The sequence below is a fragment of the Thamnophis elegans genome, chromosome 6 (genome assembly GCF_009769535.1).
Source record: "Thamnophis elegans isolate rThaEle1 chromosome 6, rThaEle1.pri, whole genome shotgun sequence".
NCBI classification, from domain to species: Eukaryota; Metazoa; Chordata; class Lepidosauria; order Squamata; family Colubridae; genus Thamnophis; species Thamnophis elegans.
In genome coordinates this window covers 67,659,611-67,672,114 of record NC_045546.1, presented here as the reverse complement: position 1 = coordinate 67,672,114, position 12,504 = coordinate 67,659,611, and the positions used below count along the sequence as shown (strand labels likewise).

Below are 12,504 nucleotides of genomic sequence, written 5' to 3'. Positions count from 1 at the left end.
CGTACTCTTCCTTGTCACCATCTCTTCGGGACGGTTTAGGTCCAAAAGGACCATCCAGCAGCAAAAGTATCGACTGTTGCGACATCAGCTCCTGTCTCATGTAACATTTTCATGGTCTGATTGTAATGAGAATGTTCAGTTCAAATACTGAGTACAAATTTTCTCCAAAACAGTTAATGAAGGCAATTAGCTTGGTGACTATTTTTGAAGTTTGTAAAAAAGTTGTCATATAAGCATATTAATACTTATACTTTCATGAGGTTAGTGAGAACACAAACTTGTAGGATGAAATAGTACATTCAAGCTGGGTTTGGTTATAAAATTCAATAACTTCTTACTTCAGTACGAGGTAAGAAGTTATACATTTATGAGGCAATTAAATATAACTTCAAAATGTCTATCTGCTTCTAAGCTTATAAAAAGTAAATATATGTTTTTCAAGTTTCTGAAAAGGAAGTTTCCTCATGATCTATGCTAATCAACTACTATTTCTGAACAGCAGGGTAAAGGCTGTAGTTTGATGGAGACTTCATCAGATAACCCCAAATAGGATTGCAGTTCACAACTATCTGCCATATCTTCCAGATGTCCTATACTCCATGAGCGAAGCAAGGCAATAGCTGGCTGTCCCAAGTGAACACTCAGTGGCTGACCAAGGCTCTGAAGGCAAGGACTGGACCGACAGGTTCTTTCTTTCAGTGGTAATTCATTCTGGTTCTGCATAACTGAGAAAAAGAACACAGGGACCACAGATATTAAAATTGTGCTTCATATAAATTCAAACCTTGTAAACATGTTGCTGAACAAGCTTTAATGGCAGAGTTTACACCAGAAGCCCAGATAGCACGGTGGTTTATCAGAATGTGTGATCCGAGCCTCAATCTTTCATTACCTAATGAGCTTATAATTGCAAACAGGGCACAGTGGAGATGATAAAAAACAGTAAATGATTTTTCCTATTTTCCAGTCATTCTTCCTGTCCATGATCATTTATTGAACAGCAGAGACCATTCCACTATTCTATCTACCCAAGCTTTTTATTCCTTTTACTGGTATCTGATCCATCAACTGCTGCCCTGGATTGCTTGACAGTTAGATTTATTTAATAAATAAAGCTGAGTATCTGCTATTTTCTCCTATAATAGTGTTCATTCTACTGATGAAAGAGAATGTTTATTCTCTCTTTAGATTTATAACTTACTTGCTAGTAATTCATTCTTTCATCTGGTTTAGAGTATTCCAAAACCTTCCAGTCAATAAGGGCAACCTCTCCAAAATATAAGGTTTCCAAATGAACTGGTTCAGAGGTTTTTTGTGCTAACAAAATGTAAAAATGCTTTGTAACTAGCTAGCCATAAAGAGAGGTAAAAAGGATTCTGCTTAATAACCTAAATATGGCATGCATTAATTGCTCCAAATTACTTTCAAAAGTGAACACAATGCCAAAATTTTCCTAATAATTCACCAGGATTCCCCCTAAAATGGTAGCCAGGTCAGATGTTTACTTTGCTGTTGTTACCTGCTTTATACCAGCAGCAGAAAAGCCATTTTACATAGCGGTATTGAGCCAAGAGGTGTCCCTGATGAGCTGCCCGCTGATAATAGAGGATTGCCTATAAAGAAACAGCAACTTTTTAGAAAAAAGCATCACTTACTTATTGCCATATGTAGATGTATAGTGCATTCAGACTTCCTTCACTTTTCTTATATTTGTTATGCTACAACTTGATTCTACAGTTGTTAAAATTCATTTCCTCCCAATAATCTAACTCTAAGTACCTCATAATGACAAAGTAAAAAGAAAATTTTAGAAATGTCTGTAAATTTATTAAAAAAAAAAATCTGAAACATTGGCGTAAGTATACAGATCCTTTGCAACAAAATGAAATTTAGCTCAGATGCCTTCCATTTCTCTTGATCATTCCTGACATTTCTACACTTTGAGTGAATTTGACATATGGAAAATTAAATTGATTGGACATGATTTGGAAAGGCACACACATGTCTATAGAGAAGGCCTCACAGCTGAAAATACATACTGTAGCAGAGCAAAAGGCATGAGGTCAAAGAAACTGCCTGCAGAGCTCAGAGAAAGGATTATTGTAAGGCACAATAAAATTGTGCAATAAAATTTCTGCTGCACTGAAGATTCCTAAGAGCACAGTGGCCTCCATAATTCTCAAATGGAAGAAAGATGGCACAACCAAGATGGAACCAAGTTCCAAGAACTAGTTGCCTGGTCAAACTGAACAATCAGGTGAGAAGGGCCCTAGTAAAAGAGGTGACCAAGAAGCCGATGGTTACTCTGACTGAGTTCCAGAGATCCTGTGTGGATATGGGACAGAGACAGCTGACAGCTTTATGGAAGAGTGGCTAGACGGAAGCCTCTCCTCAATGCAAAACTCATGAAATCACACTTGGAGTTTGCAAAAAAGCACCTGAAGGACTCTCAAATTGTGAGGAACAAGAAACTCTGGTCTGATGAAATCAAGATTGAACTACGGCCCACAGGTTAGGGACCCCCTGCCTTATAATATATACAACCACACTTGGAATACTGCATACAGTTTTGGTCGCCACAATGTAAAAAAGATATTGAGACTCTACAAAAAGAGCAAAGTGCAAAAAAGAGCAACCAAGATGATTAGGGAACTGGAGGCTAAAACATATAAAAAACCATTGCTGGAATTGGGTATGTCGAGTTTAATGAAAAGGACTAGGGTGACATGACAGCAGTATTCCAATATCTAAGGAGTTGCCACAAAGAAGATGGAGTCAAGCTATTCTCCAAGCACCTGAAGGCAGAACAAGAAGCAATGAATGGAAACTAATCAAGGAGAGAAGCCAACCTAGAACTAAGGAGAAATTTCCTGACAGTTAGAACAACAGAAGTTGTGAATGCTTCAGAAGTTGTGAAAGTTTTAACAAGAGATTGGACAACTATTCTCTGAAATAGCATAGGGTTTCCTGCCTGAGCAGGGGTTGGACTAGGACCTCCAAGGTCCCTTCCAACTCTGCTATAGATTTGATAGATAAATGATAGGTACGACATTGAAAAATATTTTGTAGGGCTGCTTTATTGTACAGCTTTATGCTAATGAGGAATCTTAAAAGAAATTTATGAAGATTTTCTAAGATAAAGTTAATTAACTTGTCACATGACATATTGTGACTTCTCCCCATTCCCTAAAATGCGGGTGGATATGGCCAGCAAGTGAAGCATCTGGCCTGCGGGCCGTGAATTTGACACTCCTTATCTATAGCCTTCAAAATACTTTGGTAGTTTTTAAGACTCAAACTGAATACTGACAAATATACTAATTCATGCACTAATGAATGTATGAAAAGTACAAGTAAAAACATTGAAGAAAAAAGCTTTAATTCCCCAATTGAAATTTCCTAGTCCAATCCACTTTGCATGTCATTTTAACTTTCCAATGTCATAAAAACCTAAATCACTGTATTAGGAATGACTTCCCCTTGTTCTGTCTCCCCAATTCATATTTATTTATTAGATTTATAATCTTACTTCTTGTGCAGAAGCTCTCAGCCATGAAGAGTGTTTCCACCTCTTATTTTATCTCATAACAAATATTTGTGAAGTACCATATTTTTCGGAGTATAAATCTTACCTTTCTCCCCCCCCCCCCCCAAAAGAGGGTGAAAATCTGGATGTAGCCATCTGGGTCATCTGGAGAAGAGGCAGGTGAAGCGGGCACTGTGCAGGAGGCATAAGGCAAGGTGGCTCGCCCCTCTGCCTGCCCCTTCTCCAGACAATCCAGGCGGAGGCCGGTCAGCTTCTGTTCCTGGCCCAGGAGACAGATCTGTGATCCCCGCTGCCTGAAATGCCCTTTTCCCTTCCCAATTGCAAAAATGGGACATGTGTTCCTCCTGGCCAGATTCATCTTCTGTTCCCACAAGCCCCAGCACCTTTGCTGCCTCGGTCGGAGGCTGATTCCGCATGCTTGTGCGACCTGGAGACGCTGCTACCGGGAGGAGCTCGGAGTTGAGCTGGGAAGAACTTGGACAGTCCCAGGTGGCCTTCGGTGGTGTCGAACGCCCTCCCCCCCTCTTGCACGAACGGTAGCTTGACTGCTGGCGTTGTTGGACGCCTCCCCCCCCCCACACAGGGGCGACGGTTTTGGAGTTTGTCGGCGTTGTCGGGCGCCCCCCTCCTCACACAGACCACAGCCTCTCAGCGTGTCACAAGCTGAGACGACGGTGGCAGCCGCTTTAGACAACTTGCAGCTTGAATTGGTGTGAGTGAGTGGGGGGTGGCGCTAGCCGATGGCGAGCGTTTTTTTTCGATCTGTGAGAGACTAAGATTAAGATCTGGGCTTATATTAGACCAGCACCCCATTAAAGAGGGAGTGGTTGAACTTTTTACATCTATTCGACTGAGTCTGGTGGCTGGTCTTCGGCCACCTTAATCCTCTAGCTTCTTCCCCCCCTTCTTTTTGGTGCACCCCCCCTCTCTGCTCGCTGTTGCGGGTGGCATATGGACGATGGCGGCATGTCTTATGACCTTTTGGAACTTACAACACCCTCTGACTACGCCCACCCGGTTGCCCGGCTTGCGGGAACCTTTGGGGACTACCATCACCATCCTGCCATCAGATGGAAAAACTATAAGAGGGGACCTTGGACCTTTAGACTTTGGACTTACACTGCTATACCCCCGTATCCCACGGCTGGTGCACAGCTACCTGAACTTCATTTTTAACGACTGCGTAATCTCTCTCTTTTCCTTTCTTCTCTTTTTTCTTTCTTTTGTATGGGATATGCATGAGATATGCGTGTGATTGAGTGAATGATCCCACTTTTACTACCCATTATTGTTGTATCTTTTTTGTGTTTTAATTACTACGTGGGGACTGTTTGGGTGTACGGATGAGTGTGTTTGATTCGGAGGACCTGCCGGGGAGCACGGGAGCCATAGGGGTGGTTGAGGGAACTGCGGACACGGGAGTGGGCCGGAGCATCACGGTCGTAACAGGGAGGGGCAGATATGGCGGGGACTTTAGGGCTGGCCATTACCGGGGAAGGAGGGCTCGCTACATCACAGAGATCCCTCCTTCCGGCCCTATGAGTCCCACTCCAAGGCCAGATGGCGTGAGTAATCAGGACCCTGGTCTCAGGCTGTTGTCGCTAAATGCCAAGTCTGTAGTTCATAAGGCTCCCCTCGTCCGGGACTTAATTTTAGACGAGAGGGCAGACCTGGCATGTATTACTGAAACCTGGCTGGGCCCGGAGGGAGGAGTCCCCCTCGTAGAGATGTGCCCAGAAGGTTTTCAGGTGCTCCATCAGCCAAGAGCCCAGGGAAGGGGTGGAGGTGTGGCTATTGTTATCCGAGAGTCTCTAGCACCTCGTAGGATCCCTGCTCCGGAGCTTGTCGGGTGTGAGTCCCTGCTGGTGAAGTTGGACCTCAAGGGTCAAGTGGGTTTGCTGTTAATGTACCTGCCTCCCAACAGCGTTGCAGCAGCCCTCCCCTCGCTCCTCGAGTCGGTAGCTGAGCTGGCAATTGAGTTCCCCAGGCTTATGGTTCTGGGGGATTTCAATTTGCCTTCGCTCGGTGAACACTCTGATGGGGCGCAGGACTTCATGGCCTCCATGACAGCCATGGGCTTGACCCAAGTAATTCGGGGCCCAACCCACTCAGCGGGTCACATGCTCGACCTCGTATTTCTCTCGGAGCAGTGGACTTGTGATCTTGGTCTGAGGGGTAGTGAGATCATACCCCTGTCGTGGTCAGACCACTGCCTACTGAGGCTTGACTTTCGGAGACCAAACCCCCACTGTAGGGAGGAGGAACTGACCAGATGGTTCCACCCCAGGTGACTTATGGACCCCTTGAGGTTCCAGACGGAGCTTGGGGTTATTCCTGATACCCTCGCCCACAGTCCGGTGGAGACTCTGGTTGCTGCCTGGAACTCGGCAGCGACGGAGTCTCTTAACCGGATTGCGCCACTACGGCCGCTCCGAGGCAGTGGATCCAGGAGGCCCCCTTGGTTCACCGAGGAACTCCGGGAGAGGAAGCGCCGGAAGAGACGCCTAGAGCACTTATGGAGATCCAATAAATCCGAATCGAACCGAGCACCTCTAACATCTTGCATCAAGGAATACATCAGGGCAATTAGGACGGCGAAAAGAACTTATATTGCCACCTTGATTGCCTCCGCTGAATCGCGCCCAGCCGCCCTGTTCAGGATAACCCGTTCCCTCCTAAATAGGAGGGATACGGGGGATCCCCTGCAGGGTAGGGCTGAGGATTACGTCCAGTTTCTAGCGGACAAAGTTGCTCGGTTTCGGTCGGACTTGGACTCCGATTCCGCAGATCCAGCCGAGGCACAAGGGGATAATCTGGTAGACCATCGCTGGGTTGAGTTTCAGGATGTTGCCCCTGAGGATGTGGACAAGGCCATGAGAGCTGTGAGTGCCTCCACATGTGTACTGGACCCGTGCCCCTCCTGGCTGGTTGCTAACAGCAGGGAGGTGACACGGGGCTGGATCCAGGCGGTTGTTACCGCCTCCCTTCGGGAGGGGGTCTTTCCCCCCGCACTTAAAGCGGCGGTGGTGAGACCCCTCCTGAAGAAACCATCTTTGGATCCAGCCGTTCTTAACAATTATCGTCCAGTCTCCAACCTCCCCTTTGTGGGGAAGGTTGTTGAGAAGGTGGTGGCCTTTCAGCTCCAACGGTCCTTGGAGGAAGCTAGTTATCTTGACCCATTCCAGTCCGGCTTCAGGCCTGGCTACAGCACAGAAACCGCTTTGGTCGCATTGACCGATGACCTCTGGAGAGCCAGGGACGGAGGCTATGCCTCCCTCCTGGTTCTCCTTGACCTCTCAGCGGCTTTCGATACCATCGACCATGGTATCCTTCTGCGACGACTGCGGGAGGTGGGGGTGGGAGGCACTGTTTTGTGGTGGTTCTCCTCTTACCTCTCGGACAGGTCGCAGTCGGTATTAGTTGGAGGGCAGAGATCGACCCCTAGGCCCCTAACATATGGGGTGCCGCAGGGTTTGGTCTTGTCCCCCGTACTTTTCAACATCTACATGAAACCGCTGGGCGAGATCATTCGGCGGCACGGGATAAAATACCACCAGTATGCGGACGATACTCAGTTGTATCTGTCCGCCCCGTGCCAACTCAATGAAGCGGTGGACGTGATGAACCAGGGCCTTGAAGCTGTTAGGGACTGGATGAGGGCTAACAAACTCGTGCTCAACCCAGATAAGACCGAGTGGCTGTTGTGTTTCCCTCCCACTAATTCGGCAAGTATTCCATCTCTCAGGCTGGGGAGTCAAACACTACGCCCCTCAGACAGGGTCCGCAACTTGGGAATCCTCCTGGACCCACAGCTGACTTTTGAACACCATTTGTCAGCTGTGACCAGGGGGGCATTTGCCCAGGTTCGCCTGGTGCACCAGTTGCGCCCCTACCTGAACCGGGAGGCTCTCACAACAGTCACTCGTGCCCTTGTGACCTCTAGGCTGGAGTACTGCAATGTGCTCTACATGGGGCTGCCCTTGAAGAGTATTCGGCGACTTCAGCTAGTCCAGAATGCGGCCGCGCGAGCGATTGTGGGTGCACCTCGCTTCACCCACATAACACCTATCCTCCGCGAGCTGCACTGGCTACCTGTCGATCTCCGGGTACGCTTCAAGGTGCTACTTGTCACCCATAAAGCCCTTCATGGTAGTGGATCTGGGTACTTGAGAGACCGCCTACTGCCAATCACCTCCACTCGACCTATTAGATTCCATAGATTAGGCCTCCTCCGAGTCCCATCTGCCGGTCAATGTTGACTGGCAACCACGCGGAGGAGAGCCTTCTCGGTGGCAGCTCCGACCCTATGGAACGATCTCCCTGTGGAGATTCGTACCCTCACCACCCTCCAGACCTTCCGCACAGCCCTCAAAATCTGGCTATCCCGTCAGGCCTGGGGCTAAAGACTGTAACCCACCCGAATGGTATGAATGTTGTGTTTTTAATGACTTATTGTCCTACGTGTTAAATGTTTGTTCCCCCCCCCCTTTTTTCGAGTTGTAAGCCGCCCTGAGTCCCCCCAGGGAAAAGGGCGGCATATAAATAAACTTCTCAATCTCAATGCTCTCCTTCTTCTCCACCTTCTTTTTCCTCCTGGCCAGATCTGTCTCCCAGGCTAGGAGCAGAAGCCAACTGCCCTCCGCCTGGGTCACCTGGAGAAGGGGGAGGCCGAGCAGCAACCTGCCTTGCTTTATACCTCCTATGCAGTGCCCATTTCACCTGCCCCTTCTCGGAAGTTCCAGGCAGCCGAGATCACGGTAACAGCTTTTTCGGGTGGCAGCATGCCTGGAACTGCCCAAGAAGGGGCAGGTAAAGTGGGCACTGCGGAGATCATGGTAAAGTTTTTTTGAGTGGCAGCGCGGTGATCTCAGCCACCTGGGTCATTTGGAGAAAGGAGATGATGAGCAGTGAGCCACTTTCCCTTACACCTCTCATGCAGCGCCCACTTCACCTGCCTCTTCGGGTGGTTCTACTTTTTCTCCCTTCTCCTCTCCTAAGGTTCAAAGCATGATCAATTTCCCAAGGGCATCACAATCCTCATGAAAGTGGGGGGGGGGGAGAAATGAAGGGGGCAAGAAAGCTCATGGAGGGCTTGAAGGAGCACCTGTCAGCGTCAGAGACAAGATATTCCCCCATGAAAAGGGGTGGGGAAAAGGAGCCCCTTTGGGAGGAAAACCACCACCTTCTTCCCCTTGGTTTTGCGCCCTCCTGTTCCTCGGCAGCCCCACTGCCAAGCCTCTACTGGCTGGAACTCCATATTTGTTTTGTTTTTTTACTTCTTGCTTCCATGTGTTTTTACCATAACTCCTTGGTGCTCCAGCTCACGGACTGGGGCGGGCGGAAGAAAGGCAAAGAAAACCAAGAAGCTGCAAGCTAAGATTGCAGGCAGGCTGGGGAAAGGGAGGGGGAAGAGGAAAGAGGGTTGGGAAAGAGGAAACGCCAAGCTTGTCCTCTCCTCTCCCAAGGAGCTCCTGCGCCACCACAAAAGAGCACCTGGTTTCAGTTTTACGCCACAAAAGTTTGGCTCGTGCAGAGGAGAGAGGATTTAAGGGGAGGAGGAAACGGCTATGGGAGGCGATGTTAACCAACACATTGTTAAATGCCCTTGTACGGGAAGGTGGAACCGATTTTGCAAAGTGAGGCTGAGAGAAAGTGTGCAGGGGGCAACAACGCTATGGAGATCGGCCCAGGCTACAGGGCAAGAAGTGGTCTGCCATGCTGCCTTTGATGCCGCCCTTTGTGGGGATCTAGTGGGGAGAGCAAGTGCCATGCTACAGCCCTGCGAAGGGTCTGGGCCCCCGCAGCAGGTGTCCCTCCAAGAGGGCTTCCCCGATCCCGAGCACCACCAGCACTGGGCCAGCCTCTTCAAGCAGCCAAGTCCCTCTTCTGCCCCATGAAAATCATCCCCCACCCCACACACTCCAGTTAAATCTTCGTAGGGTGATAGGGTTTGTTTTAAATGGATAAAAAGACCTGCTTGTTACCAAAATCCAAGTGGAAGTAAGGATCCCCGCCACCCTTAACCACCCGAAAATGCAAGGCACACAGGCGGACATGGTCTGTGGGAATCCCTGCAGTCTGGAACAGCTGACTGGCTGTTCAATCAGCTGTTCCTGCTGAATCAGGCTGCTGAAGCTGACCAGGCCATTTGCTGTTTGCTGCAGAACGCTAGCCAGATTAATACCGAGGCAGAGGCAGAAACTTTTTTTCCTGTTTTCCTCCCCTAAAGTTAGGCTGTTATATTCCGGTACGTCTTATACTTCAAAAAATATGGTAGGTTGGATTGGGAGACAATGATGGGCCCAAAGTCAGCCAAGATTATATAACATGTTCCAAAATATTTTCCCTATTATACATTCTCTTTGGGGAGTGAGAAACACTTACCATTGCCACCAGTGGAAGCTTTTACAAACACAATTGCAACACAGAATATGTTTTCCTTATCCAGATTTAATCCCACACAATATAATTACTGTGTAGCAATCTACACTTGTCAAGAGAAGGTGTTTTATTTAAAAAAAATCAGTACTGGTATTTGATGGGCAAGATAAGGTGGACAACACATGGTAACTCATGCACCCAGAGGTTCCCTCCCTTGCTTTAAGCACAAATGAAAACACAGAGGGCCAGGCTTCTACACCAAAAGCAAGGCACCTGAGAGGGAAAAAAAGCCAAAAATATGTAGTAGACGGAAACAGCTTTGGAAGCCGATAGTGGGTCTTGCAAAACATGTGGTGACTTTAACATATCAAAAGAAAGGTGCCAATTTACTCAAATGTATATTATGAAAACATGCTTTGCACAATCTCAGCTACAAATACTAAGAAACAAAATATTAACAGCTTGTATCTACAGTAAAAGGAAAGTCAGTTTGGTAAAGTCACAAATAAAAACCCTTGCCAAGAAAATTTCAAGGAGTAGCCCCAGCAGTTGCTAGAAATCAAATCTGACTTGAAACATACCCTTCTTCAGAAGACAAGGATAACCCAAAGAAGGAATTTTTCTGATTTCCAACAGCCTTTAAAGCTGCTGGCCTGCAAAATTAGTATCACAGCATATCCTTTCTTTGTATTTATGATAGGCAGGCGTCATTTTCCTAGATTGAAATCAATAATTCATCCGAAACAAATACATATAAACTCACACTAATATTTGAGAAGTGGTACCTTTAGCTCTCTTTCCCTTCTTAATATGCAATGTTGTACAATTGTTGTGTACAACTTTTGCACACTTTCATAACACTTTCCACCAAAGATTTTTTTTTTGCAATGAAGAAGCAACAAGATAGGAAAAAGGGCAACTATTGAACTTGTTTCAGGACACACTTAGGCACTTAATAGATAATAAATGATTTCCTCTCCCTCAATTTTCTACATAAAGAGATAACACAGGCTGAATAAAACAAACAAAAACCTTAGTCATGTCCTTTGTGGTGCCTCTTCCATGTTCATAGCATAATCCTACATTGTATTGGGCTTTGCTATAATTGTGGTCTGCAGCCATTTTGAAACAGCAAAAAGCCATTTTGGACTGTTCAGCTTGCATGTTTTCAAGTCCTGAGGGGAAAAAAAAAACAATAAAAAATTCAGGCAACATTAGTATTCATAGGTTCTTTAAATAGAGTCATTCGGTCTCATTTATAAATAACTTCTGATCTAATTTGGAAGCTTTTCTGCAGTTGTTAAATGTAATTGCACAAAATTCAGCTTATACTATCAATTTCAGTCTAATACAGGTAGTCCTCAACTCACTACCACAACTGAGCCCAAAATTTCTATGAAGCAAGACATTTGTTAAGTGAGTTTTATGACCTTTCTTGCCATAGTTGTTAAGTGAATCACTGCAGTTGAATAGTTAGTTAACCAGTTGTTAAGTGAATCTGGTTTCCCCACTGACTTTGTTTGTTAGGTCACAAAAGATGATTACATGATCTTGGGCCACAGCAATGGTCATAAATATTTGCCAGTTGCCAAGTATCTGAATTTATTTTTTGTAAAAGGTTTTTTTATTTTTCCTTTCAAATTCATTCTTAGATATACATTCTTATAATTGTTATTTAACATGGCAATTCATATCATTTTTTCCATCTGTATATTTACATTTTGACATATTCTTATTTCCCCTCCCATTTTAATCATATGTCATCTGAGATACTTATTTCATGTTTTGTTCCTTTTTCTTTCCATTTATATCTTTTTTCAAGCCATTCATAAAATTGCCCTATATCCTGTAGTACATGGATTCCTCTCTGTCCTTTATTCTCAATGTCAACCTATTCATTTCTGCACAGTCTAATATCTTCTTTATTACCTTCCCTTCTGATGGGATTTTGTCTACCAATAGCAAGCAAGCAAGCAAGATAGAGGCTGACAGGTGGGGCTCTTCGAGAGATGACACACAACTTTCTGTTTTAAAACAGACTGGGCTACAGGACACTTTTTCTCAGAGTAACTGCTTACAGCTTCCCTAATATAGCCATTCATAGCACAACTATCAGAAGAAGCCAGGAAGATCAATTCCACAGGTTATCAATTTCACGGTTTTGGAAGAAGAGCTGAAGAAGCTTCTTAGTGAGAACCAAAACTTCTTCAAAGAAAAACCAGAAAGTCCAGTTGCCTCTTGAAAAAGCACCTTTGGGATTACTACAAGATCCTATCCATTTCCTTGGGCTTGATAAACACAAACAAATCATAGGATCATACAAGACATTGTGTCAGCCAGATCTCCAGCATGGGTTTCTGCAGTGTGCTTGCTATTGGCTGCCACAGAAACAGGGAGGAGGACATGGGCAAATGCCCATGGGGAAGTGAGCTGGTGTGTAGACGTCCCATGAGAACTGGAAGGAGGTTTTGACTCATGAATTATGGTTCTGCTGAGTGGAGTGGCTTATACTCCGTCAAAGCCAACCATCTAGGGACTCCAGATGCAAGAAATACCTGAAGAGGAGCTTTCCCATA

General features: G+C 45.9%; 1 protein-coding gene across 1 annotated transcript in view; it reads right to left on the bottom strand.

The window, feature by feature from the left end:
• Positions 1–12,504, bottom strand: part of DELE1 (DAP3 binding cell death enhancer 1) — a 46,492-nt gene continuing 33,988 nt past the window's right edge. Inside the window, exons 9-11 of the mRNA XM_032220012.1 lie at positions 10,961–11,103; positions 1,520–1,613; positions 1–725 (exon numbers count right to left, since the gene is read on the bottom strand). Coding sequence (XP_032075903.1) covers positions 475–725; positions 1,520–1,613; positions 10,961–11,103 — 488 coding nt within the window. The 3' untranslated portion in view covers positions 1–474. The remainder of the gene's footprint in view (positions 726–1,519; positions 1,614–10,960; positions 11,104–12,504) is intronic.